This window comes from Myotis myotis, unplaced genomic scaffold (assembly GCF_014108235.1).
Source record: "Myotis myotis isolate mMyoMyo1 unplaced genomic scaffold, mMyoMyo1.p scaffold_m19_p_18, whole genome shotgun sequence".
In the NCBI taxonomy this organism is placed as follows: Eukaryota; Metazoa; Chordata; class Mammalia; order Chiroptera; family Vespertilionidae; genus Myotis; species Myotis myotis.
In genome coordinates, this window is record NW_023416322.1 from 17,735,097 (window position 1) to 17,761,720 (window position 26,624).

The following is a 26,624-nucleotide window of genomic DNA, read 5'->3' on the forward strand; positions in this document are numbered from 1 at the left end:
GTTTAGAGTAATTGACTCTCGTTTGGGAGGCTTGGACTCTAAGCAGAGCTAATCGTATGAGGTTCCAGCACACTTAGTAAGTGCCTCATGAACTCATTTTTTAAAAAATGTATTTTATTGATTTTTTACAGAGAGGAAGGGAGAGGGATAAAGAGGTAGAAACATCAATGAGAGAGAAACATCGATCAGCTGCCTCCTGCACACCCTCTACCGGGGATGTGCCCGCAACCCAGGTACATGCCCTTGACCGGAATCAAACCTGGGACCCTTCAGTCCACAGGCCAATGCTCTATCCACCGAGCCAAAACAGTCAGGGCTCGTGAACTCATTTTGATAGAAGAGCAATTTCCATAGGATAAGAAGGAGGTAATTTTAAAGAACTTGGGACTATCTAAGTAGTTAATGCATCACACAGCTTTTGGACACTTTTTCCACTAATGTGCTTTACTTAGGAATTTTTAAATTTAGTGGTTAACTGATCCACTGACTGGCAAGCCTTAGATTGTCAAAAATGCAAAATTTGACTCTGTGATGAGCTGTATTTTGGACTGTGCTAGGTCAGGCATTCTTATTGGAGATGTTTGAGTTGTTATCAAGAAAACTGTATTCGGAGGACACAGTGCCTGACCAAATCAAGTGGACAGGAGTCAGAATCATTTGGGCAGTTCTTACATTCTTGTGAGGATAAGTTAGAGCCTGTTCAGATAATTCTCAGTAATGAGTACCTTATCTGCCTTGTAAATAGTTTCAAAAAGCCAGCTGGCCTACAGAAATGTTGAATAGCTTATGAACTTTTTCTTGGACTTCCCCACCCCCATCACCAAACCTCCACCACCAAGTCTAGCAATGCCACATTTCATTTTCCTAGCCAAGTTTACCTTTTCTTACTGTTATCTGTACCTCCAGACTAACACAACACAAGCATATCTGGGCCCCAAACACAGTTATCTAGAAATGCTTCTTTTTTTTTTTTTACATCAATGGTGTGTGTGTGTGTGTATGTGTAATTTAAAAATATTTTTAATGATTTAGAGGGAGAAAGAGAGAGAGAAACATTGATCAGTTGCCTGACATATGTAACCCAATTGGGGAATCAAACCTGCAACATGGGCTTGTGCCCTGACCAGGAGTTGAACCAGGGACCTTTGAATGCATGGGATGACACTCAACCAACTGCATCACACAGGCCAAGTAGAAACTATAATAGAAAGTATTTCAGACAAACATAACTTCTGTGTGGAAAGAAGAAAAGTAGAAAGTGGAATGAAAAGAAAGAAAGGATATAGTTAGGAAAATAAGTCTGGGGGAGACACCAGAACCTATTGGTTTGGAAGGAGAACCGCTTAGTAAAATTCCTAGGCTTGTGTCCTGGGTTATTTTAAGTCTGGCCTGGTTCCTTTTAATGTGCCTGTTGTATTCATTTGCATGGTTGCAATCTCAAAGGAAAGAATATTTTCAGGATTTTGGAATGAGAGCCTCTGATAAAACATGCGCAGAAAGAATTGAATAACTATAATTAGACTCAAGAAGAGCAAAGGGAATCTCAAAACTTCAGTTTCTGAATTTTAGTTATCTGTTTTCTTCAAAACCCACAAAAGGTTGTCTAACGGGCAACAATACTATTATTTCCTCCTGAATTCAGAGTTCTTGTGATGCTTGCGGAGAATGGAGCTGTGTTAAATGGATTTAATTTTCTTTTTCACACTCTTCTCATTTCTGTAAAGAAAAAGATAGCCAATCTTCAGTTTCCTTGGGGGACTTTAGACAGCTTAGAGAGGTGACAAAATAAACACGATTTATTCTCATCAGCTGTGTCATAAGAAAATTGGACACATGCTGTGAGGTAATGGCGAAATAATCTTGAAATTTTCCAAGCACTTTTCCCAAATGAAATGGAAGAAAATGTAAAGTTAGCTTCCACCTAATTATGGCGAAAGAAAGATGTGTGCGTAAAAGTACGGACATATCTATTTTTCCAACAATACTACAGGTTTCTTCCCCTAAAAAGAGACCAGACTGAAGGTCCTTTGCTAGAAAGCTGTCCTCTGGAACAGCTGACCACTGTGGCATTTTTATTTTTCATAGAATAAGTTAAAGGGAACTGTAATTTATAAAGTAGTAGAGTGTTTTCCTTTTTAAATGTTCCCCATGACCGCCCCTTCCCCCCGTTTCGTTTCTCTTACTTACATTACCCTGTGAAGCTATTGCTCTTCTAAATATGTAGTGAGGGATGGGAACCTTCATTTATTCCAGGGGCTGTGATCATCTGCAGAAAAGTGTTTTAACTTCTGCCTCACCCACTGGAGCTGTTGTAGCATCTGTAAGAGCATGTGGAGTCACTGAATGCCCTTAACGCAGCGGTTCTCAACCTGTGGGTCGAGACCCCTTTGGGGGTCGAATGACCCTTTCACAGGGGTCGCCTAAGACCATCGGCAAACACGTATATAATTACATATTGTTTTTGTGATGAATCACTATGCTTTAATTATGTTCAATTTGTAACAATGAAAATACATCCAGCATATCAGATATTTACATCACGATTCATAACAGGAGCAAAATTACAGTTACGAAGTAGCCACGAACATGATTTTATGGTTGGGGATCACCACAACATGAGGAACTGTATTAAAGGGTCGCGGCATTAGGAAGGATGAGAACCACTGCCTTAACGGGTTAAGCTTTGTAGCCAAATTGACGGTGCTGGCCTGCTTTTAGAATAGGGTTTGGGGAAAATTGAGGGTCTCTAATAGTCCAAGGTCAAGTACATGGCAAACCTAACTCAGCGTTTTGAATTTCTATGAGTGTGAGTTTTGGAAACCAGGAAACAGTTCTATTGTTTGTTCCTGAACGCGTCTGCTTTCTATCCAGATGCTTTCTGCATGTGGAGAGGGGTCCTGGAATGACTTCGTACATTTAATATAAGCTTTGGGATCATAACTGTGCGTGTGTGTCTCTTCTGTGGATTAATAGCTGAAGTAAATCACAGAGAATGTAAGTTGGTTTACATGTCTCTTATTTTTAGCTCAAAGTGGAGTTTCTGTCGGGTAGAATGCAGGGACTTGCGGGCATCAAGGCTGCTCAGGAAAAAATTTTTGACTTTGCCTAGTGGAGTCTGTTCAAAAACCAGTCACTCAAGCACCAATGATAAATGTGCTTAAAAAATAGTTCAGGTACGTTCAATTATGGAGAATTCAATTTATCCCCTTTCTCTAAGGCATTGACTAGAAGAAAGAGAGTCCTTGGGCATTGTTCTGTGTAATTAGATTTTTGTACTTTTGTGTTGTGAATTGGGATTCCTGGTTTTCCCACCCTAAGGTGCAAAGTGATGGTGCTTAGAAACCGGAGGCTCAAGCTGATGTTGTAATTCATCAGGCCTTTTAAACTTTTATGATCTGAGAAACTCAAGGGAAAATAAACAATAATGGATAGTATGCTCTATTTTATAAATATTAAAAATAACTTAGAGGCACTTCTCTTGTTCCCCCAAATTAATCTTCCCCTGAAACCTCAACAAATTCTAAGAAACTCTTCCAAAGGCCTAGTTGACCCTCTCTACTAGGTGGATTCGCCTTCATTCCCAGGAAGCAGCCACTTTGTTTAAAAAAAACCTTTTAAAAAAATATTTTTTTTTCTTCCATAATGACAATAAAAATGTAACATCTGAAATATGTTAATTTATTTAAGGAATGTCATAGGAAAAAACCAAGGATGAAATGTTATGGAAATAAAACTGGATACAAAATATAATAATCTCAACTATTTAAAAGTGTAAAAAAGATTAGAAGGAAATATATCGAAAATAGTGTTTGGATTTTTCTATATCTTTCTATACTCCTGAACTGCTTTTCTGAAAGAGAGACAGGAAAGAATCTGTGTATTTCAGGGAAGATTTTATAATATAGCATATAGTTGCATTGACATTGGGAATAATAGGGAAACTGGGAATAATCCACTATAAACAGTATCTTCCAAGGAAGAAAACTAAGGCTAAAGACTGGATTTGAGTTGAACTATGACAGAACTGGAAGTTTAGCAAAGAACCTTCTGAAATAATATACAAATCTTTTAGGCCCTTCAGATTTAATGTAAGCTTTACCTAGACCTTTATGTAATTCCCAGGTTTACAGACTAGTAAAGAAAAACAAACAAAGAAGGCTTTTGTTGAAAATACTTTCCCACATATAATTTCATGGACATAATCCATTAAAAAACTTGAAAGGAATTAATCAGCAAGAGTCTGGTTTTTTTTTCTCAAAAACAAATGAGTTGGGCTTCAAGAGTATATATTTGAAATAAGTATTCAGGCTGAGAAATCTGCCCTTCTCCTTTCTTGGGGTATTGACGTGGGTTCCATGGTTATGATGCTTTGTACTTTGCGTTACTCTTAAATATTTACGCAGCCATTCTTTTGTTCATCCAACAAATATTTGCTGAGTACATAAGTACAGTATACCTTGGGAGGAGAGATAAGCTCTATTTAAACAGCTGTAGCAATGGTGGTACACAGTTTTTGGAGAATGCAAAAGAAGGTGAGGCTGTTTGCAGCTGGGGAGAACCAAAAAGGCTTCTTGGGTTGGGATTGCCATCTGGGCTTGAAGGGTCTGAATTTGGCTGGCAGGGCATTTAGGGGGAGATGGAGGGAGGCATGGACACATACAGGGCAAAGGAGGTATAGTTGCAGTAGGAGAGGTAGGCAATCAGGGCAGTGGGGGCCAGAGCACAGGGCCTTTGGTGCTAGGTTAAGTGGTTACTACTCTGGGGAGTAGCAGTGGGGAACTGCTGAAGGTTTTTACAAGGGTAGTAGCGGCATGGTCTTGAAGCAGTGTGTCAAATGAAACTTGTCAGACCAGGACACAGAGGATTGTGCCTCTGTGACTTGAGGTGTGCCCTGGGAGCATTAATGGCAAGACTTGGTTCTGAAGGACAGTTCCCCACTGTAACCTCTGGGGCTTGGTACCTCGTGCCAGCTTTCTCTTGAGTGGGACCCTGGTGGCCAGCTTGGATTCAGCCTCTCCTGTTCTGCTCTATCAGCCCTGGACTCACTCTGTCCACGTCCCAGAACCTGCCTCTGCCACATAGGCCATGCGGTGGCTTGATTCCCATAATCCCCCAGGATCTGTGTAACAGGATGGCACTCCCGCCTCCCACTCTGGTTTTGACTTTTTTGTTTCTCTACGAGAGCTAAAAGCTAGTAAGATTTTTTGGCTCCGCTGTGATGCTGACATAGGGCAGAGGAAGAGACTTTTGCAATGTTAAAAAGTGATAAAGATTGGTTCAAGGTGTGGGGAGATGGGGGGAAAGGGGGGATGAATTCAAGAAATCTTGCGTAACTAGAAGTGACAAGATCTGATGGTTGAATATGAGTGTGAGGGAGAAGGAATCAAATAACAGTGCTGAGTTTTTGAAACTCTGTGAATTGAAATGGTTTTGAAAGGACCAGAAGACACTTTTCTTACTTTTACAAAGTTGAACTGAAGAAAAATGTTGTGGACAGAGCTGTTGAAGAGGCTTTTTTTTTTTTTTTTTTAAAGCTTTAGTGGTGATTATCCTGAAGGGTATAATGAGCAGCCTGGTGAAGTAAATTGTACCAACACAATGCCCAGCACAGGCTGCAATAATTGAGTAGAATTAGAAGAAATATTTACCAAAAATGCTGGTATAACAAAATGTGAAAGTAGTCCTTCCATTGGTTCTAGTCTTTACGTTATTGAGTAACTATCTTTTAGTGAAAGATCTGGCACTGTGTTTTATAAACAAATTCAGAAAGAAAATATGATACTAAATTGGGGAGTGGGGTGGGGAAGGAAGGCAATTCAAAACCGAAGAGTCTTGAAAACTGAAAACGAGCTGGTTCCAGCGGAAGTTCTTGTGGTGGGATAATAAATGATAGTAATAATAGTCAAAATTTATTGAGCAACTAAAGTGTCAGGCACCACTCTAGAAACTCTTTTACCTGAAGACCGTCTCATTTAATCCAGACGAAATCCTGTGAAAACGGGTGTCTTATTCTCCCCATTTTATAGACAGAGAAAATTGAGGCTCAGAGAGAGAGGCCCCATGTAACACAGCTACTAACTCATGCTTTTGCTTTGGCTCGTTAATGCTAATGTTTCGTTCAGTTGGCTTCAATTCGGGGATGCACCGAGGACCTCAGATGTGCTGATAAGTCTGAAGCATCTCTGAAAACATAGGTTATGTTTGATGGCCCCAGTTAAAGGGTTACACAGACGACTTGCTTTTGGCTTCTCCTTGACTTCTTAGTTCAGCTTACGGACATTGCCCTGGTAGTTGGCTTGGGGGCACCATTATCACCATTGTCATCGGTTTAATTACTCTGGGTTAGTGAACCATTTCTATGTGCGGATGCCAGTGCTGAGCACTTTACTGCGTTATTTCATGTAATTACCACAACAATAGATTGCTCCTCTTGTCTTCGTTTTATACAAGAGGAAGCCACGTAAGAAGCCACTGCTGCTAAGGAGCAGAGATGGGACTCAAACCCATGTCTGTCTGACTCCAGAGTCCATGGTCCTGACCACAGTGGCATTTTGCCCCAGCAATAGGCTTTCCTCAAAGTGTCACGATCCCCACATTGGACTTTCCTTCACTGGGGCTTAGTTAGGCTTAATATAACATCTAGATGCATTTCGGGGATTGCTGTAGGTTCTCTTTCCCCCGTAACTTGTGATGTTCTTAGCTATGTTATTCACATTTTGAACCAGTCGTTAGGTTAATTACCCAAGGAAGCTGGGATCCCCCTTTTTTATAAGTGTTGCCTAGTGGGTGATGCATTGATGGTACCGGATGCAATATTCAAATCACAGAAGCATTTTTCTCATACATCGGGAGGGAGTGGTGGCATCGTAGCACCTTGGTGGAGACCGGGCATCCTTGAAGGGAGGCTTGGTGGTGTGGCAGGAAATCATCTTTCAAAGCTTTGTAGAGCTCACATAAAACGACATCCATCTCCTTTCATTTAAATCCAAATTCTTGCCAGAGTGCAAAAATTAGCATCAGAAATTAGCAGGCTGCTCTTCTGCTAGACAAAATAGTGGTTATTTGGATCTAAAGGGCACATTTTGTTAATCGTTTATATGTTTCAGTGAGGTGAGACTCATTCTCGTTGTGGGAATTCTCAAAGATGTCTCACTCCTATGTAAGAAAATTATAGACAAGGGTATTGAATTTTATTTCTTATGCACTATATAAAAGTTAATGAAAATAATAACCAATTAGACAGTTATAAAGCCTGAGTGTATTAAAGTGTTATGCAAATATTGATTAATAGTAATATCATAAACTCACAGAGCAAGCAAAAGCATGCCTGGTTTAAATTATAGGAGCTTTCATTTGCATTTCCACCAAAGCTATTATTAGTGGGTCTCAAAGCACCTTACAAGTAATAATTATTAAAGCCCATAAATACAGCCAGGAAATGCATTTTATTGAGGGAATAAGTAAGAGGTCCCCTTTACCTCATACATGTTATGAGACCTAAATGCCTGAGCTAAAATAGACTTGTCCGTATAAAAAGAATATTCCTACACTGTGGGTGTTTGGGGCTGTGATTTATAGGTTAGAAGTTGACAGTCACAGATTCAAGGTTCTTGTCTTGAGTATCTCAACCTATGTGAATTCATATTGTTAAAATTTTACATGTACAATAACTCAAAACAAATCTTGTCAGTATGTTATATTTTAATATTTCTCTATTGACTATAATATCAAATTGGAAAACAAAAGTTATGCCAAGTTCCCTTGAAAGTATTTAAAAATACTTTGGAATGTTGTATCAGGTTTATTTTTTCTCAGGCTAATACCTTATTCCAAGGCCTAACCGCTTTTAGGCACAGTCAATAGGACCTGTATTGATTTCCATACCCTATAGCAAGTCTCTGAAAGGTTGTGAAGATTTCTAATCTGCTTTAAAATATTCCTTTGCCCTTTCTCTCTTATTTCTCCTCTTTTTTTCCTTCCTTTGCAACTACCCTACTCTCTGAAGCTAAGCACAGGCTGGGAAAGTTCAAGACTATTCCCAGTGCCTGACTCTCCCTCTATCTTGGGTCCTTGAGCTGCCCCCACATGGTTGGTTCTCAGCCTTATTTCTTCTGGTGCCGAGAGACCGTATTGCAGTGGTTGGTCACTATTGTGAGGCAGCTGTACTTCCATGTCATACTTCAGATTATACTTCAGTGTCACATAGATTCCAAGAACAGTGTGAGCTATTGGACACCTTCCTTTAGAGTTGGGGACAGACACTGGAACCCAGAAAGAATGAGTGACCTGACTGAGGTTATATAGCTGCTATCTGTCTCGGTAGAACTAGGACCAGAACTCAGGTCTCTAGACTCCTAAAGGTTTCCCCTCTACCTTTACATGACAGTAATTATATGATGCTTTGAAACACACACACACACACACACACACACACACACACACACACACACACAATTTAAACCAGAACACAGGACCAGAAGTAGAAGAAATAGTTTGTTGGTGTTTTATCCAGGGCTATGGATCAGCGAGACAAGGGCTGGAGCCTCAGGCATCTGAAGACAAATGGAGTGATGAGTGTGCAGAGCTGAAATGGTGGGATTATTGCTGTGCAGGAGTTGAATGATGGGGGTAGAGGGAAATGAAGAGCCAGTTGAAATGAGAACAGGGTGAGGTAGGATGGTAGTCATTGAGGATTGGGAGGATGATGAGCTTATGGCCATGGCAATGGGTTGTTGATGTCAAATGAAGAAAAATTCTATTGGTTACTGGATGGATGGTCCGTAAGGACAGCAGAGTCTCTCAGGATGACCTCAGAAGGGGAGGGAGAGATAAAGGCATGCGCAGCATGTATCAAGGTTCTCAGCGCATGTGGAGTAATGCATTTCTGGGAAACGGTGGTGTTAGGGAGACTGGAGGAGTGTATATGAATTATATAGATGTGTGTCTATTCTGTGAGAGATGCTACATGTCTAAATTCTAATATTCATGTTTTTCCAGGGAAAACTGAGGCTGCAATCAAAAACTTCAGTCCCTTCTACAGTCGCCAGTACTCTGTGGCCTTCTGCAATCATGTGCGCAGTGAAGTAGAACAACAAAGAGATTTAACATCACAATTTTTGAAGACCAAGGTACCCCATGACCATTTGGCTTTATATCTTTCTCCCATTGAGTAATGCTTTATAATTCACTAGAGGCCCGGTGCACGAATTCGTGCACCAGTGGGGTCCCTCAGCCTGGCCTGTGGAATCGGGCCAAAATTGGCTCTCCCACATCCTCCGAGCGGTCCTGGATTGTGAGAGGGCACAGGCCAGGCCGAGGGACCCCACTGGTGCACGATCAGGGCCGGGGAGGGATGCAGGAGGTTGGTCAGCAGGGATGGACCGCGGGAGGGCTCCAGGGCATGTCCGGCCCATCTCGCTCAGTCCTGATTGGCCGGACCCCAGCAGCAATTAACCTACCCCCTGGTGGTCAATGCACATCATAGCAAGTGGTTGAGCAGCCTTAGCATATCATTAGCATACATATTATGCTTTGATTGGTTGAACTGACAACCTGATGACCGGACACTTAACATATTAGGCTTTTATTATATAGGATAATATATCTGAAAGAAGCATTTGTCTGAATGGCAATTTTTTAAAAAAATGTGTTCTCAGATCATTTCATGCTCAAAAAAGTCTTATTTACCTGGAAGTTAGAACATATGTGGTGTAATCCATATTAAGAAAACTAGCATGATCCAGTTTTATTATGTTTTCCTCACATTGACATCAGCCAATTTGACTTGCTGTAATGAAGTGCAGTTTACAAAGTCATAATTTTAGTGCCTCATATTACCATCATTTTTATTTTGGTCATTGATCAAATATGATTTTCTCTTCTAATCCCCTAACTTATTCTTTCTCCTTTGCTCTATTATAATAATTATTCACGACTTCAACCAATAATGATTGACACCTACTATGTGCCAGGCCCTATGCCAAGAACTGGGGAACCAGATGAATTCCCTACTCCCTGTTTATATTCAAATGTAGGAGACAGACAATAAACAAATGAATATCAGGTGATAATAAATGCTACAAAGAAAAATAGAGCAGGAGTCCTCTTTTAGAGTAGATGGTCAGAGAACCCCTCTGTGGAGGTGACATTTGAGCAGAAACTGGAGTGAAATAAATGTAGGCTATGTGCCTATCTGTGGGAAGATTGGTCCAGGCAGATGGCACAGCAAGTACAGAAACCGTGAGGTAGCCACAAGCGCATTGGGAAGGCTGGTGTGCTGAGAGCTGTGTAAACAAGGGAGGAGGGACGAGAAATAACTATGGAGTGACAGGTAGGGACTAGACCACGTGGGACCTGTAGACTACAATCGGGTGTTTATTTTAAGTGTTATTTGCGAGGACAGAACATTAAGCCCTGGGATTTGGAAGGGAATTTATTTCATCCCTGAAAAAGATGAGCAGTTCTATCCTCTCTGGGTGGTTCCTCTAAATGTTGCTTGAAAGTGGAGGAACGAGTTTCTAAAGGCATTATGATCTTTAATAAAGGGAAAGTAGATGTAAATTCATGTAAAAGACAGAAGATCCATTTCCATATTTTGAGATAAATCAGGAATTGCACTGTGAGGCAGGATGGGAATGGTTCCTTCCACGAGTAGCCCTGTGGGAGAAGTAACTGGAAATCTTACAGAGACTCTTCTACAGCATCTATGCCACCAGTTAATGAAAAAGAATCCTCAAACATTTAAGTAGAGGCAGAACTGGGCTGTGCTGGTTTGCCTGCTATTCTTTGATCAGAGAGCCAACGGGGTCTCCTTGAGAACAGGCTCAGTGTTTACAGCCTGGCTCCCAGGGCTTTGGGGCCTGGGAAAACCAGTGAGCCTGACATTTTTTTAAAAAATATATTTTTTTATTGATTTCAGAGAGGAAGGGAGAAGGAGGGAGGGAGGGAGGGAGAGAGAGAGAGAGAGAGAGAGAAACATCAATGATGAGAGAGAATCATTGATCAGCTGCTTCCCTCACACCCCCTCACCAGGGACTGATCCTGCAACCTGGGGATGTGCCCTTGACCGGAATCGAACCCAGGACTCTTCAGTCCACAGGCCGATGCTCTATCCACTGAGCCAAGCCAAGGCCATTGAGCCTGACTTTTGAGGCTGCCTGAAGCTGTGATGAATAGGGGAACAGCCTGTTAATTTTCCTGTTTCTCAGAACTTAAACTGAGGCATATTCTTGGTGTTGGGATAGATGTCTACAACTTAACTGCTTCCCTCCCTCTCTTCCACAGAGTTTATCAAGGATTTATTAAGTGCCACGCATATGCCAGGCATAGCTTTGTCTCTGCGGCACCATGGAGGGAAATGAAAGCCACAAAAATATCAATAAGACAAATATTTGCATCTGATCAGGAGGGTGGGAAAGGGCAGTGTGGAGGGAGGGGAAGAAGCAACCCTTTCTCCAGGATGTCAGTTTCCTGAAATATTCCTTGAAATGCCAGGGACAGACTTAGTGGTAGCACGGTATGTTATCTTTTGTGGCCATCACTAATTGTATTCATCTTCTTTAAGCCACCGTTGGATCCTGGGACCGTTCTGTATGAAGCAGAACTATGCCAGTTTGCCGAAGATATAAAGAAGTGGAAGGAGAGATATGTGGTGGTTAAAAATGATTTTGCTGTGGAGAGCTATGAGAACAAAGAGGTAAGATATTTCCTTGTTACCCCTGGCTTCTCCCAGTACTCTCAAAGATTGGGTGTGCTGGTTGTCTTCTTCAGGATTGGTTCTTTCAATCAGCACTCACTCTCTCGTCTAGCAGGCAATCATTGCAGTTAACAGATGTTCACTGAGCGCCCATTACTGGTATATGCCACACATCATGAAAGGTCTGAGCATATTGCAGACAGATGTTTGCAGTCTAGTGGGCAAGATAGGCTTTGAACAACTCATTGCAAGTGAGTGTGAAAACAGGTTATGCCTCGTGACGAGTGCAGGAGCCTTTCCTGTGACCATTCAGCTTCAAGGTCTTTCTCAGTCACTGCCCCGCCGCCCCTCCCTTTGCTCTGTGTCTCCCTACACATTATTCATTCATTTGTTCATTCATTCATTCATTTTAATCCTCACCTGAGGATATGTTTTTCATTGATTCGAGAGAGAGAGGAAGGGAGGGAGAGAGAGACAGAAACATCCAGGTGAGAGAGAAATATCTATGGGTTGCTACCCTTATGTGTCCTGATGAGATGGAACCGCAATCCGGGTTTGTGCCCTGACTGAGAATTAAATCCACAACCCTTAGGTTCACAGGATAATGCTCTAACCAACTGAGTCACACTGGTCGGGCCTCCCCATTCTTAAGCCTCCTACATGTCAGGTGGCTGAGGAGTTATTTAATAAGGTTATGATTGAGCCCTGGCTCAGTTGGTCGGGGTGTTGTTCCTTACACCAAAAGGTTGCAGGTTTGATTCCCAGTCAGGGCACATACCTAGGTTTCGAGTTCAATCTTGGTCAGGGTGCATAAAGGAGGCAACCGATCAAAGTGTTTCTCTCTCTCTCTCTCTCTCTCTCTCTCTCTCTCTCTCTCTCTCTCTCTCTCTCTCCGTTTTAATCCCTTCTCCTCTCTCTAAAATTAATAAACATCCTAGGGTGAGGATAAAAAGATTGTGATTGAATTTGCATGAGTTCCTAGGAATTCAGAGCATTTCACACACTTACTCCACCTGTATTTATGGATTTTTTTCTTTAAACTTGTTCCTGGTTATCTCATTATTTCTCTTGTCTGTGAAATGTGGGGGGAAATGAGATTATGAACATAAGCAGAGTGCCTAGCAGCCAGGAGGGCTTCAGTTTTTATTGGTCCCCATTTCTTTCCCCATGGAAAGTATAGTGGCATAGAAGAAAGAACACTGGACCATGAATCAGGAAAACGAAAGTTTAGGCTGGGCTTCCATTAAACTGGAGAATTAGGCTGACTGATCCCAACAGTTCCTTTCAGATCTCCTACTATACACATTTTATATCTACACGGAATCTCAAGCTGTCTTTGAAATGAATAGTTATTATTTTTCAGTTAGTAGTAACAGATTTAAAACTTTGCTCTCTTGTCTTAGCCAGTTTGGCTCAGTGGATAGAGTGTCAGCCTGTGGACCTAAGAGTCCCAGGTTCAATTCCAGTCAGGGGCACATGCCCAGCTTGTGGGCTCGATCCCTAGTAGGGGGCATGCAGGAGGCAGCCGATTAATGATTCTCTCTCATCATTGATGTTTCTATCTCTCTCTCTCCCACTCTCCCTTCCTCTCTGAAAGCAATAAAAATATTTTTTAAAAAACAACCAAAAAATCCCACTTTGCTCTCTTGACACTAAACCGATAAAAGGAGACTTCAGGCAGCAGACCAATGTGTTTCCTTCCTTCCCATTTCTGATGGAAAATAGAAATAAAGTACAATATAAACTTATTCCACAGGCCATCAGGCAATGCTGCCTTGAGTAGTCTTATTCTTTGCAACATTCATTAAGCTAATGTTTTCTCGACTTACCTATATTAGGATTTTATTCAACACTTGATTTGCTCTCTGTAGCAAATTATCAATACACTACAAATAATAATGATAATAAGTCACCTTTATTTATTTTTTAAAAATATGTTTTTATTGATTTTAGAGAAAGAGGAAGGGAAGGGGATAGAGAGATAGAAACATTGACAAGAGAGAAACACCATCAGTCGTTGCCTCCTGCACACCCTCTACTGGGGATCGAGCCCATAACCCCGGGCATGTGCCCTGACCAGGAATCAAGCTGGTGACCTCTTGGTTCATGGGTTGATGCTCAAGTCACCTTTATTTTGTATGACATGGTACAATGTCCACTCAGGGAAGCTTGAGAAGAGGTAGTATTGCAGAATGGTTAATATTGTGGACTTTGAACCACACCTTTATCAATTATTGATGTGTCCTTTCCTAAGTCAGAAATCTCTTTGAGCCTCACCTTTCTCATCTGTGAAATGGTGAGCATGCTCCCTTCCTCATGATGTTGCTATGAGGATTAAACAAATGAGTGTATTGAAGCCCTCAGCACATGGCCAAGCACTGGCAGAGCCCAATGTACAGCAGTTGTCAGTATGATTACTACTAAATAATTGGGAGGAAACACTCACAGAGCTTCCTCTTATATTTATTATGGTTTTAACCATATTTGGCACTAATTGAAGTTTCATTTTGAATCAAAACTGGTGTTTTTCCTCTTTTTAGTTTTTTAAAGCTTTCTTCCTCAACTTTCAATTTATTTGCTCATTATTTTCAAGTGAAACTGGATTTTTCAGATACGGTTACTGAATTAGATAATAATAAAGTATTAAAAACTATTTTGCTTATCATTTTCAAATGGTCCAGTTTGGATTTTTAAGATATGTATTTTAAAGATATGATTACTGAATTTGGTAATAAACAAGTGTTAAAAACTTGGAAATTTAAAAAATGGCATGTAGTTTGCCATAATTCCTCCAAGTTTTAATATTTCTTTTATTTAGAGAAGAGTGTTTTTAAAAATTACACCCAAGAATTATACATTAAGTACCTATAAATTGCCTATTATTTTACGGGGGGGGTTGGTTTTGGATGGTAAATAAGTAGGAAAAATGAAACATTCTCATTGGATAATCATTTAATTTGTACTTCCTGTACGGTTGCACTGGGCTAGACAGACCCAGGTATGAGCCCTGGGTTTGTCACCTACTCACCGATGGGCCATTGGTAGGTTATTTAACCCATTTTCTCATTTATAAAAGGGAAATAATAACTAATTCATAGTGCTGTTTTTAGGATTAAAGGATGAGGTGCTCATAAAAGCCCAGATTGGGGCCTGTTATAACAAATAACATAATTTAGATTTAACACAATTTAGCAGTCTCAATCAAACTGCTTCTGAACTTTTTCAAAACCACACAACTTTCGATTCTTGTCTGTTAGGCTTTGCACGATTAGTGGATTTCACAACTATGAAAACAACCTTCTTAGATACGAGAATTTGTTTTGTTTGGGTCTCTTCAGTCACTACCTTATTGAGGGAGAATGTGTTCTTCTTATCCTGATCACATTGCCCCAATCAATTATTTTTAGTTATTCCCAAGAGTACAGGCTACATTTGGGTCCCACAGTGGCTTGGTTTCCATTCTCAACTTGCTTTCAGCCTGTTATTTTCAACATTTTGCCTTGACTTAATCCCTGCCATCAGACGCACACACTTACATTTTATCTTATCTGTGTGTCCTCGTGGGTTTATCTGCTTAACAAATACTTTAGTGCCTTAGCAATGCTTGCACCTCTTGTACGTTTCCCCAACAGCAGAGCTGTTTGTCTGCTGGCCAGAATTTGTTCTGATGTCATGGCCTTGCTATTCCATCCCAGATCATTTGACTGCAAAACAGTCTCATGCCCGCCCGGCCAGTGAGGCTCAGTGGCTGAGCACAGACCCATGAACCACGAAGTCAGGGTTCGATTCTGGCTCTGAGCGTATGCCTGGGTTGCAAGCTCAAACTCCAGTATAAGGTGTGCAGAAGGCAGTCCATCAATGATTCTCTCTCATCATTGATGTTTCTTTCTTTCCCTCTCCCTTCCTCTATCTGATATTAATAAAAATATATAAAACAAGCAAACAACAACAACAACCCCCCCCCCCCCAAAAAACAACCCAGTTTCTTGTCAGAGGGCAAAGTGGTGGCATATTTATCACAGCAACATTTTTATGTTTTTGATGACAATCCATGGCAACCATGACTGTAGTTACCTGTCCACAGTCTCATTAGTCATCGGTCTGCACATGTTGTGTCGTGAATGTCTGTCTGCATCATCACCCTTGTGGTTATTAGAATGACTCAGGTGCCGGGGCGCAGGAAGTTACTAAGATGATGCTTTCCTCAGTGAATCTCCCTGAGATTAGGGACTCTGACTTCCCATGTTGTGAACATCACACAAAAGTACTGAAGTAAGACCTCGCAAGTAGCAGTTACACAAAACCTATTTTTTAAATAAATGGCTCTTACTCAGTGACATAGTGTGGGAATTGCTTATCTCTGAGTGCCTGTGTCTGTCTGTCTATTTCTAATACTCTGGATATTTTTCAAAAAAATCCAAAAGTGGGAAAATAATCATTCCTTTATGCTTTTCCTTTCTCAGGCCTATCAGAGAGGAGCTGCTCCTAAAAGCCGAATCCTTCCAGCTGGTGGCAAAGTGTTAACCTCCGAAGAGGAATACAATCTATTGTCTGACAGGCATTTCCCAGACCCTCTTGGTGAGTTGCTGAGCATTCTTTCCCAAGGCAAATTCTTAGACTTGCTCTGCTTGGGGAGACTAGCCGCTCTCAACCGGGGTGGGGGTGGGGGGGTGGGGAGCATTTCACTCTCCAGGGACATTCGGCAGCGTCTGGAGACATTTTTGGTTGTCACAGCTTGGGAGGATGGCGCTGCAGGCATTTAGTGGGTAGAGGCCCGTGATTCTGTTAAACCTACTGCAATGCACAGGACAGTCTGACAGTGAAGAATTGCCTGGCGCAAAATATCGATAGTTGCTGAAGTTGAGGGCCTCTGGGTCAGACACATACACACCACAGACACATGGGAGATGTGATTGCCCTAATTTAGGTAAACATTGTACCACTTCTCTTATTTTAAACCACATTCAGTAATACACACACCTCAGTTGCTACGTTTCTAGTGCTTCAAAAATGGGCCACTGGTTAGACATCTGGAGGTTTGGGGAATATATTGGTGGCTTTCATAGCTCCACAGGACAGCCGAAATAAACAGACAGGGCCCCGTCTTTGAAAGGTACAACCTCATCTATCAGTAAGCATGTCAGGGAATATTATTTTTTCTAGTTTTAGGGAGATGTGCAGTAGAGTATCCTAAATCGACAAAATGTTTTGAACAAGTGTTACAGTAACTCATAGCTACCGTGTAAAAAAGCATTGAATTAATTAGTGTATTTATAAATAATAGCTGAATGCTGCCATGGAAAGAGCATGGAACTGAGCATTGGGAGACTGGGTTTTTATCTAGTTCTAACTGTGCCATTTAACAGGTGTTCCCCTAGTGTTACTAAACCTCTCTGATTACTGTTCCTCCAACTCCAGGGCCTTGAACTTGAAAATCTAGAAGGATCTTTCCATCTCTAATATACAGTGGGGCCTTGACTTACGAGTGTCCCGACTAACGAGTTTTTTGAGATACCAGCTGTCTCTGGGCCGATTTTTTGCATTGAGTTGACAGTAATTTGAGTTAATGAGCTCCTTAACGAGCTCGGTCTTGGAATCAATTACAGTCGTAAGTCAAGGCCCCACTGTACTTGGGTTTTCATTCATTCTATGTTTTCCATGTAGAGAAAGTGATGGATAATATGCCTATATAGGCCAAGTAGTGCATTGCATAGAGATTCATGAACTGTGGATAATGTAATAATCCCATCTGGCTTTGTGTAAATCATGCTCCACAGTAATTACTTGGTTTCTTGAAGAGAGCGCTGGTTCTTATTAATGGTTATAATCATTTTATTAGAATTTATGGAGGAAATATAGTTTTTCCATTGTTCTTTTGGTGAGGAATGCTTACCATAGTGTTTTTAGTAACACTATTATTAGATTAGTACATGGACCATAAACCTAGATTAAACAAACTATTATTAAGTAATTCAGGCTAAAACAACACTTTATGTGCACTATACATATTATTATATTTTCTTTCAACATCTACTTATACGTCACCGTGGCTCTGGAGATGGGAATATCAACATGCCGACCCTTCAGAATCTCTCCAAAAGGGCTTTCCAATGAAATCATTCAGAACACACAATACACTTATTGATTTATTGTTGATATCATATCGGAAGGAATGAAAAGGAATAAAAAACACGAGTCCTGTGTGACTAAATGCCATTTGGTTCAGGGCTTCGGATTGGGGCATTTCAATGACATTTTTTTTTTTTTCATTATATCTGTGGCCTTCTGAGTTTTAAAAATAGAACATTCTACAGTAGATCGTTTGTGATAGATATCCTTGTGACTCAACTCAGAAAAGAATTCAGACTAATGGCATCTGGAAAATTTCTGTAAAAGGTTAAATGAGAGGTAGCTAGAGACTAACAGGATCTGAGCGGGGTGGCTTTACGTGAGTCTCTGGGAATTGATTTTGAGGGAAGAGGTAAAAGTCCCCATTGTTTAAGGCTTTTAAAATGTCCTGGGACAATGTAGCACATTTATTCATTCAACAAGCTATAGTTCAGCATCTACTAAATTCCATGACTGTGCCATGTGCTGAGGATACAAAGATATGTCAGATGCAGTCTCCATCTTCTGGGGGCCCTAGGGCAGTGGTGTAGCTTCCTGGGGAGAATCAGTGAGGAAGCTTATCTGAGCCGGTGCCCCTCACCCTGAGTGTGGGTGCCAGACATGGAAACAGATCATTACAATCTTTTGGGAGAACAAGGTAGGGAGCACCCACGTCTGTCTGGTGGCAGAGGGAGGTGTCAACAAAGGTACCCCAGGGCAGGGAGCTGTTGAATGGACTTTTGAAGGATGAATGAGAATTTTCTGTGGAAAATCATGATGGAAGGGAAGGGGGAACGTTACTATGAACTGCAGAAATGCTATGCAAAGTCGTGGAGTCAATGACCACACCTGGGGAGAGTGGAGACGGAGAGTGGAAACCAGTACAGAACAGGGAACGAGCACCAACACGTAACTGGGGGCTGGAGAGAAGGTGCAGAGGAACCCGAAAAGGTGACAAAGAAGAAGCAGTTTTTAAAAAGCAGGAAGGACACCAGGAGAGGCGAGCTCCTGGAAGTCATGGGAAGAGAATGTTTCCAGAAGAAGATGTGGTTAGCAGCAACAGACGTTTCAGATCATGTTCAAGGGATAGATAATAAAGAAGGAGCCACAGCCTGGCCGTCAGGGGGACGTTAGTGACCTCAGCGATTTGGTTTCTGGGCTGGAGCGGCAGGAACCAGACTGAGGTGAGAACAGGGGTTGATGGAAGGAAGACAACAAGTGACAGGGAGAAGGGGGAGAGTGCAGGGCCCAGAACAGACCTGGTGACCCGGGGCCTGGGAGAGAGAAGGGGCGCGGTCTGCACAGCTGGACAGAGTGGCTTGCAGAGGACCACTAGGGAAGAGGGAGCTCTGTTGTTGCATTTCGTTGATGTGAGGAAGTTGGGAAAGATAGTGTCTGATGGCCTTGCTTGTCCCTGTGGGTAGGAGGTGAGGCCACCTGCTGGTGTGAGACAGGTGAAGCTGGTGGAGAGATGTGGGAGGAGCCTGGACTCTCAGTCCCTCCTCCCCTAGACATCTCTCACCACCTTTCCATCCCATGGCCTGCTCTAGAGAGTTCCCTTCACAGCCTGAAATAAGTATTTTAAATAACAGATGCACAGTACAAAACATGTTTGTGTTTTCAATATTTCCGTAGCGTCCAATGAGAAGGAGAGCACCCCGCCCTTTGTGGTCCTGCCGAAGGATTTCCCCGTGTACCTGTGGCAGCCATTCCTCAGGCACGGCTACTTCTGCTTCCAGGAGGCCGCTGAGCAGAAGAAGCTCCACGCTGTCCTGAGTGACTGCATCCGGCATCTGAACCAGGGTATGCACCCCTGCCCTCTTGTCCCCAAGCTAAGCAAGAGTCTTGCCCTCAGGGAGCGAGGCCAACGTGCTGGCTGCTTAGCCCGGTCCAGAGGCCTCGGTGAGACAGAATGTGGAGCAGGTATCTGATCGCACCTGTAGGCACGCATTTGAGGCGCCTTCTTCACACATGTAATTTTGCATTTGATTCATCCTCCTCCTTTTCCCTGATTATTAAAAGTCTGAATGACAGCAAGAACATGTCACTTGTCCCTGGCAATATCCTAGTCCTTATGATACTTATTGTTTATTCCCTTCTTTATTTTAGAATACTGGTTACTCAAAACTTTAAGATGCATAAGAATCACCTAGAGCGGCGGTCGCCAACCTTCGGACCTCACGGGCCCCAGTGGTCCGCGGATCACCGGTTGGCGACCACTGACCTAGAGAACTTAAATGCAGATTTGGGGGCTCCATTCTCAGCTATTTGGATGGACTGGGTCTGTTGCAGGCCCTATATTTTGTTCTTCTGACAAACTGTCAGGGCTGATGGTACCGCAGGTTCATGGACCACACCTGTAGCAGTGTAGCTTCAGACCACTGTGCTCAAGGTATGGATGTAATGTATGTCTAGAATAAAGACTTTTCGCTCTAATATGTCACGCCTTTGCTGAATGGATGTGAATGCTGGTTTTCTGGACTCCATGAAGCCTCCAGTTACAGCTACTTCACAAGATAACTTAGTTCTGAAAGTTAATGTGGTAGAGAGTAGCTAGAGGTCACTACATCGCGAAGAGGGGAGCCCAGTACTTCAGTCTCTTGAGCAGGTAACACTGGAGTTGTCACCTCACTCCCCTGTGCCTTTATTTCCTAATAGGGCCAGTTTCATTGTGCACTTACTTTAAAGTTCTGGGGTTTCCCCGAGAGTGTCAGCCCCACAGAGAAAAAAAAAAATCACCAGCCAGTTTTTGATGTTAGCTTGCGTATGGATAGACCAATGGAAAAAGATCAAGTCACTGTATTTTGCTATAGCAACTCTGAGCAACATTAGTCATAATATTGTCTCATAATCAGTTGGGGACTTTATAAAAATGATACCTACTTAATATCTGGCCTTGTGGTTTAGATGTCTTAGAGACAAAGGCTTGCCCGGCACCGCCTGCTCTATCTGGCTCATTTTCCAGTGCGCTTCCACCTCTGTGTCCGGGCTCGATCTAGTACAGACATGCCTTCGGCACTAAATGCAACCACCGCAAGCTTCCCTAAGCAAAGGATATTCTGGGCCCAGCCAGATGGGACTTGCTTCATTCCCCTTCCATGGACATAATAGGAATTTCTCTGGGGAGTTGCTAGCCTGCCTTTAGACTCCATTTATGGTAGGTTTGAGTCGATTCAAACCAGCTCTGCTCTCCAGTATGCTCTCAAAGGCACTAAGATAATGAGGTCTAGTCACATTGCCCTGCTTCTCTGTCGCATTCCTCTGTCCAGAAGCCTCTTTTCCTCACTGATGCTTCATGCCGGCTTAATGTGACTTGGCAGTAGCTCTAATCCAAGCCAGGGACCATCAAAACACTGTAGGGAACGGTCCTTGCCTGTCCCGTGCCGATGAGCTCATGGGTCTTTCCCTTCTCTCCTCTGTGTCTGTGTTTTTGACAGCACAAAGCACCACTCATCTTCATGGAATCATTTTTTAAAATTTGTTTCCATCTCTACCTGTTATTCAGTGAGAGGTTTCGCAGACTCCTAGTTAACTATTATTCATTTCATGGTGACCAGAAGAGTTTATAAATAGATGTAATATTAGGGCTGTGATACAGGCCAGGAACCCTGAGGGGCCTTCAGGAGGCTGCTGACTTCTGCCCCAGGTAACGAGAGTCAGTGCTGTCCCCCTGCTTCTCTGGCGCCATTGGCTCAGGCCACCAGGCACCTCTGTTGAGAAGTAGGTCTGCAATATTCTAGCAGCGGAGGCTGGGCTACTGTTGATCCCATCCACTCACAAGTCCTCAGGGATCTTCCCCTCCCCCCAGTTTTATTGAGATATAATCTATACATATAAAAAGCCAGCAACTGTAACAGCCATAACGACTGTAACGACTGGTCGCTATGACACCCACTGTGGCCAGCAAACCGGCCTGATTAGGGGGTGGGGCTGGCCGGCCAACTTCGTGGCCCCTTCCCCCTGCCTGTCCGCCCCTAATTGAACTCTCCCACCTCGATCAAGAGCAGGACCGCCAGGCCAAAAAGCCCCCTCACTCCCCCCCACCCCTCCCCCGCCCCCGCCCGGCCAGCCCACCCCACCACTGATAGGCCCACAGCCCCTCCCCCAGGCCAACCCATCCCTGAGCACACCCCCCACCCCAGTAGGGGCCAGGACCAGCCTGGCAACCCCCTGCAGCCCCCTCCCCCCACCCACCCCTCCCCAATAGTGGGCAAGGCTGGCCAGCCAACCTCCTGCAGCCCCTCCCCCCAGCCAGCCCTGACCCCTATGGGCCCCCACCACCCTGATTGGTCTGGAGCCCCTCCCCCTGCCTGGCCCACCCAGATCGGTCCCCCACCCTGATCAGGGGCAGGGCCATCCAGCTAACCACCCATGGCCCTGCCCTCAGGCTGCTCGCCCCCCCATCGGCACCCCCACCACATTCAGGGATGGGGCCATCCGGCCCACTGCACACAGCACTTCCCCATGGCAGGCCCAGCCCCCAATTGGCCCCCAACCTCAATTGAGGGTAGGCCTGCTGGCCAATCACCCGTGGCCCCTTCCCCCAGTCACTGGCCCTGATCAGGCCCAATCAGGGTGGGCTGGCTGGCAACCTCCACCATCTCCTACTCCCGATAGGCCCAGCCCAATCTGGCCTGACCCCACCTGTGCACAAATTTGTGCACTGGGCCTCTAGTTGACTTATAATATTGTATTCTTTTAAGGGGTATGACATCATGATTTGATATATGTATATAGTACAAAATGATCACCACAAAAATTTTAGTTAACGTCTATCACCTCACATACTTATAATTTTGTCTTGTGATGAGAACTTTTAGGATCTACTCTAGGGGTGGGCAAACTTTTTGACTTGAGGGCACAATGGGTTCTTAAAGTGGACCGGAGGGCCGGAACAAAAGCATGGATGGAGTGTTTGTGTGAACTAATATAAATTCAAAGTAAACATAATTACATAAAAGGGTACGGTCTTTTTTTTTTTTTTTAGTTTTATTCATTTCAAATGGGCTGATCCGGCCCGTGGGCCGTAGTTTGCCCACGGCTGATCTACTCTCTTAGCAGCATTTAATATACAATACAGTATTGTCAACTGTGGTCACCTGTCACATATTACACCCCCAGAATGCATTGTATAATTGGAAATTTATACCTTTGACCCCCTTTCACTCATTTCCTCCACCTTCTACCCCCTGCTTCTGCAGCTACCAATCTGTTCTCTGTTTCTATGAGTTTGGTTTTTTATTTTTAAGATCTCAAATATAAGTGAGATCCTACAGTGTTGTATTTCTCTGTCTGACACTGTAGCATAAAGCCCTCAAGGGATATTCGAGGGGAGATCATTTCATTGCCTTCCTAATAAGTTCCACCAAGGATGTCAGTTCCCAGCAAATGTCCCTTAGTGCTCAAATCCCACCACAACGCAGCCCACTTGCCCCGGAAGTTCTGGGTTCAAACTGGACTCAGCATCTATGTCCAATTTATTTTGAATCCAGAACTGCTTCTCTTGTTTCTCCTTGTGGGTTGGGTTCATTTCCTATTTAACCCCGACAAAGGGCCTGATTACAGTCTGTTCTTGGACAAAATGTCGTAAGTTAGGTAAGGAGAGAGATGGCTCTCTGTTCCTTCTTCCTTCAAGAGAGGAAGCTGCCTCTGGCTGCCTCAAAGATGATTTACACGTCTAAGGAGCACAGAGGTGTGTGTGTTACTTCTGGCACCTCTTCATTGAACAGCCATAATAAAACTCCACAATTCATCTTGAGCAGGAACATTTTCTCCAACACACTGGGCTAAATAGCCAACTCATTGCATGACATGTGCCTAGAGCACCTGCTGACTTGCCCTTTTGGAATTACTCTGAAATCCCTTGTCTCCGATGAGGGAAGGCCGGGCTCTAAATGTCCACTGCCACAAAACGGGAACTTACATAAAACCACGGTATTCCAAGATGGTTCTGATGCCCCAAATTCAGTCCTATTCTTCAGCATTTTGTTTGCAAAATATTGTATTTATACCACATTGTAGTTTAGAGGGATATAGTTAAAACTCTTAGCAAATGTAGAGGGCTGAACACATGCAATGTGGAATAATGGCCATTATTAACGTTCACCTGTCCTTGCAGCTGAGGGTAATCATTTCTTGGCATGGGAACTTGCAGGAAAGGGGGAAAGTGTTTCTGGCAGGCAGAATAGGATAGGTGGGGGCCAGGAAGAGAGTCAGAGCATGGACCATTAGCGGAACGGAAAGGATTTTGTGGGACTGGTGCTTAGAGAGGAGAGAGAAGCCAAGTGAGGATGGGAAGATGGGCGTGATCCAGGTTGTAAAGGGCTTTGCAATGCATATTAAGGGATTTGCACTTGATTCTAACAGCAGCAGCAGGAAACCATTAAAGGGTTTCAAGCAGATAAGCAACTCAGTCATATATTCATTTTAGAAAGGTCACACTGGCTGGTGTGTGGTCAGTGGGTGGGAGGCTTGCAGGCTGGGGTGCCAGGAGGCCACTTAGGAAGCCTTGTCAGGCAACAGATAGTGGTAGCTTGCACTGAAGAGGCGACTGTAGAGATGGCGAAAGGTGGCTGGACCAGAGAGACATCCAGGAAGCGGAATCAACAGAAATTAAGGGTAGATAATGTGGGGAGGTAGGCCGGCAACCCAAGGAAGAGCCCTCCTTTCTGCCGTTCTCTGCGGTGGAGACCTTGCGGGAGAAGGAGTAGGTTCCCGGGAAAGCGGCTGATGTCCAGTATTGCAGATGTTGAGAAGGAGACATCTGGGACAGCCAGGCGAGGAAGTCTCTTAGACGCCCGGGCAAGGTTGGGAAGCGGGAGCACAATCTGCTGTGGAGACACAAGTGGGACCCGGATGACTGTGAAGAAGGCACAGGCTGTCTTCTCTCTCTGTATCGCTGGCCATTGGCCAAGGGCCTGACGCCTGGTACAGGCTCTGAGATATGTCCACCCTCCATCCTTAGGTAGATTTGCAAACACGCCCATGCAGGAAAAAGCTGGGGGCATGCGTGTTGGTGCCGCTTAAAGATGTTTGCACTCAAAATCGAAGCATTCAAGCAAAACGGATTGGTGCTTTTGTGTTAAGTACTAACGTATTCACTCACTACGTGGATCTGGGAATTTACTATTGAAACTTTAAGAAACATATTTATTAGGAATACAGAGCCCTTGTGAAATTCGGTGACTCAGGCTCTCTGACTCACCCTCTTCATACTCAGTTGCCAGCATCTCTTCTGTATTTCCTTGCCACTGCCCTACTTTGGGACTCATATAAAACATTCCCATAAGGCTTCCTTTTTTTTAGTTGATCTTTCTTTTGCCAGTTACTGCCATCTCCTTCTACATGTGGCAGATAAATCATCTTTAAACACAATTTCTGATTAAAATCTTTCAGTGGCACTGCTACTGTCCAAAAGATGGAACACTTCATTCTGAAGGACTGAGTGGTTGTGTCTGGTTTCCTACTGTTCTCCAGCATAAGCCTCCTTTCCCCAACCTTGCTGCACCACCCCTCCTGCCCAAGTCCAGTGGAAGTTTTATGGGCACGTCTTTGGCCTTTTAATACAGCTGGAACACCCACTCCTCACTTTTTCAAATTATCTTGCTTCTTCAAGAGAACAAGCTTTATAGTCTGACCCCTACCATGGAGGCGAAGTTTCTAGCACCTATTATCTGCCCCACTGATCAAATACTCACTACATTCTGCTTTACATGATTCCTTTTCTTGCCTAGTGGTCCTATTCCTCTAACTCTATCCAAGTGCCTCAAGGGAAATCTCGTGACAACCTTTGTATCCCCCTGTAGCGGTCAGATATCTCGTGTTTCATAAAATGATTTGAAGACACGAGTGACTTAGTAACTTAGTACTAAAGTCAAGCTGATTTCAGAATTTAAGTAGGATTTTGGGGATGACAGTTATAAATAAACTAGAGGCCCGGTGCACAAAAATTTGTGCACTCGGGGGGAAGGGGGTCCCTCAGCCCGGCCTGTGCCCTCTCACAGTCTGGGACCCCTCGGGAGATAACGACCTGCTGGCTTAGGCCTGCTCCCGGGTGGCAGAGGGCAGGCCCAATCCCTAGGTGCAGTCCCTGGTCGGGCTCAGAGCAGGGCCGATTGGGGAGTTGGGGCGCCACCCCCTGTCATGCACAGAGCAGGGCAATTGGGAGGTTGTGATGCCACCCTCAGTCATGCTCAGTGTAGGGACGATTGGGGGGTTGGGGCACCGCCCCCAGTCACACTCAAGGCAGGGTCGATGGGGAGGTTGCGGCGCCACCCCCTGTCACGCACAGAGCAGGGCCCATCAGGGGGTTGGGGCGCCGCCCTCTATCACCCACAGAGCAGGGCTGATCAGGGGGTTGGGGCACCGCCACTCTCACCCTCAGGGCAGGGCCGATGGGGAGGTTATGGCTCTACCCCGTCACACACAGAGCAGGGCCCGTGGGGTGGGGGGGTTGGGGTGCCGCACCCTGTCACACACAGAGCCACAGGGCGATCAGGGGGTTTGGGAGCTCCCTCCTATCAGGCACAGAGCTGGGCTGATCAGGAGGTTGGGGCGCCTTCCCCTGTCACGAACAGAGCAGGGTGGATAGGGAGGTTGTGGCCCCGCCCCCTGTCACACACAGAGCCGCAGGGCGATCAGGGGGTTTGGGCGCTGCCCCCTGTCACGCTGATCCCGGTGCCGGGAGGCATATTACCCTTTTACTATATAGGGTAGAGGTCTGGTGCACGGGTGGGTGCCGGCTGGTTTGCCCTGAAGGGTGTCCTGGATCAGGGTGGGGGTCCCCACTGGGGTGCCTGGCCAGCCTGGGTGAGGGGATGAT

At 44.1% G+C, this 26,624-nt stretch overlaps 1 protein-coding gene across 3 annotated transcripts in view; it reads left to right on the forward strand.

The window, feature by feature from the left end:
- The window catches only part of NIBAN1 (niban apoptosis regulator 1), a 126,985-nt gene that overhangs the window by 41,727 nt on the left and 58,634 nt on the right, over positions 1-26,624 (forward strand). For all 3 annotated transcript variants that reach the window (XM_036342821.1, XM_036342823.1, XM_036342822.1), the window contains 4 exons: positions 8,998-9,128; positions 11,564-11,695; positions 16,159-16,273; positions 19,439-19,606. In XM_036342821.1, the coding sequence (XP_036198714.1) occupies positions 8,998-9,128; positions 11,564-11,695; positions 16,159-16,273; positions 19,439-19,606 (546 nt within the window). The remainder of the gene's footprint in view (positions 1-8,997; positions 9,129-11,563; positions 11,696-16,158; positions 16,274-19,438; positions 19,607-26,624) is intronic.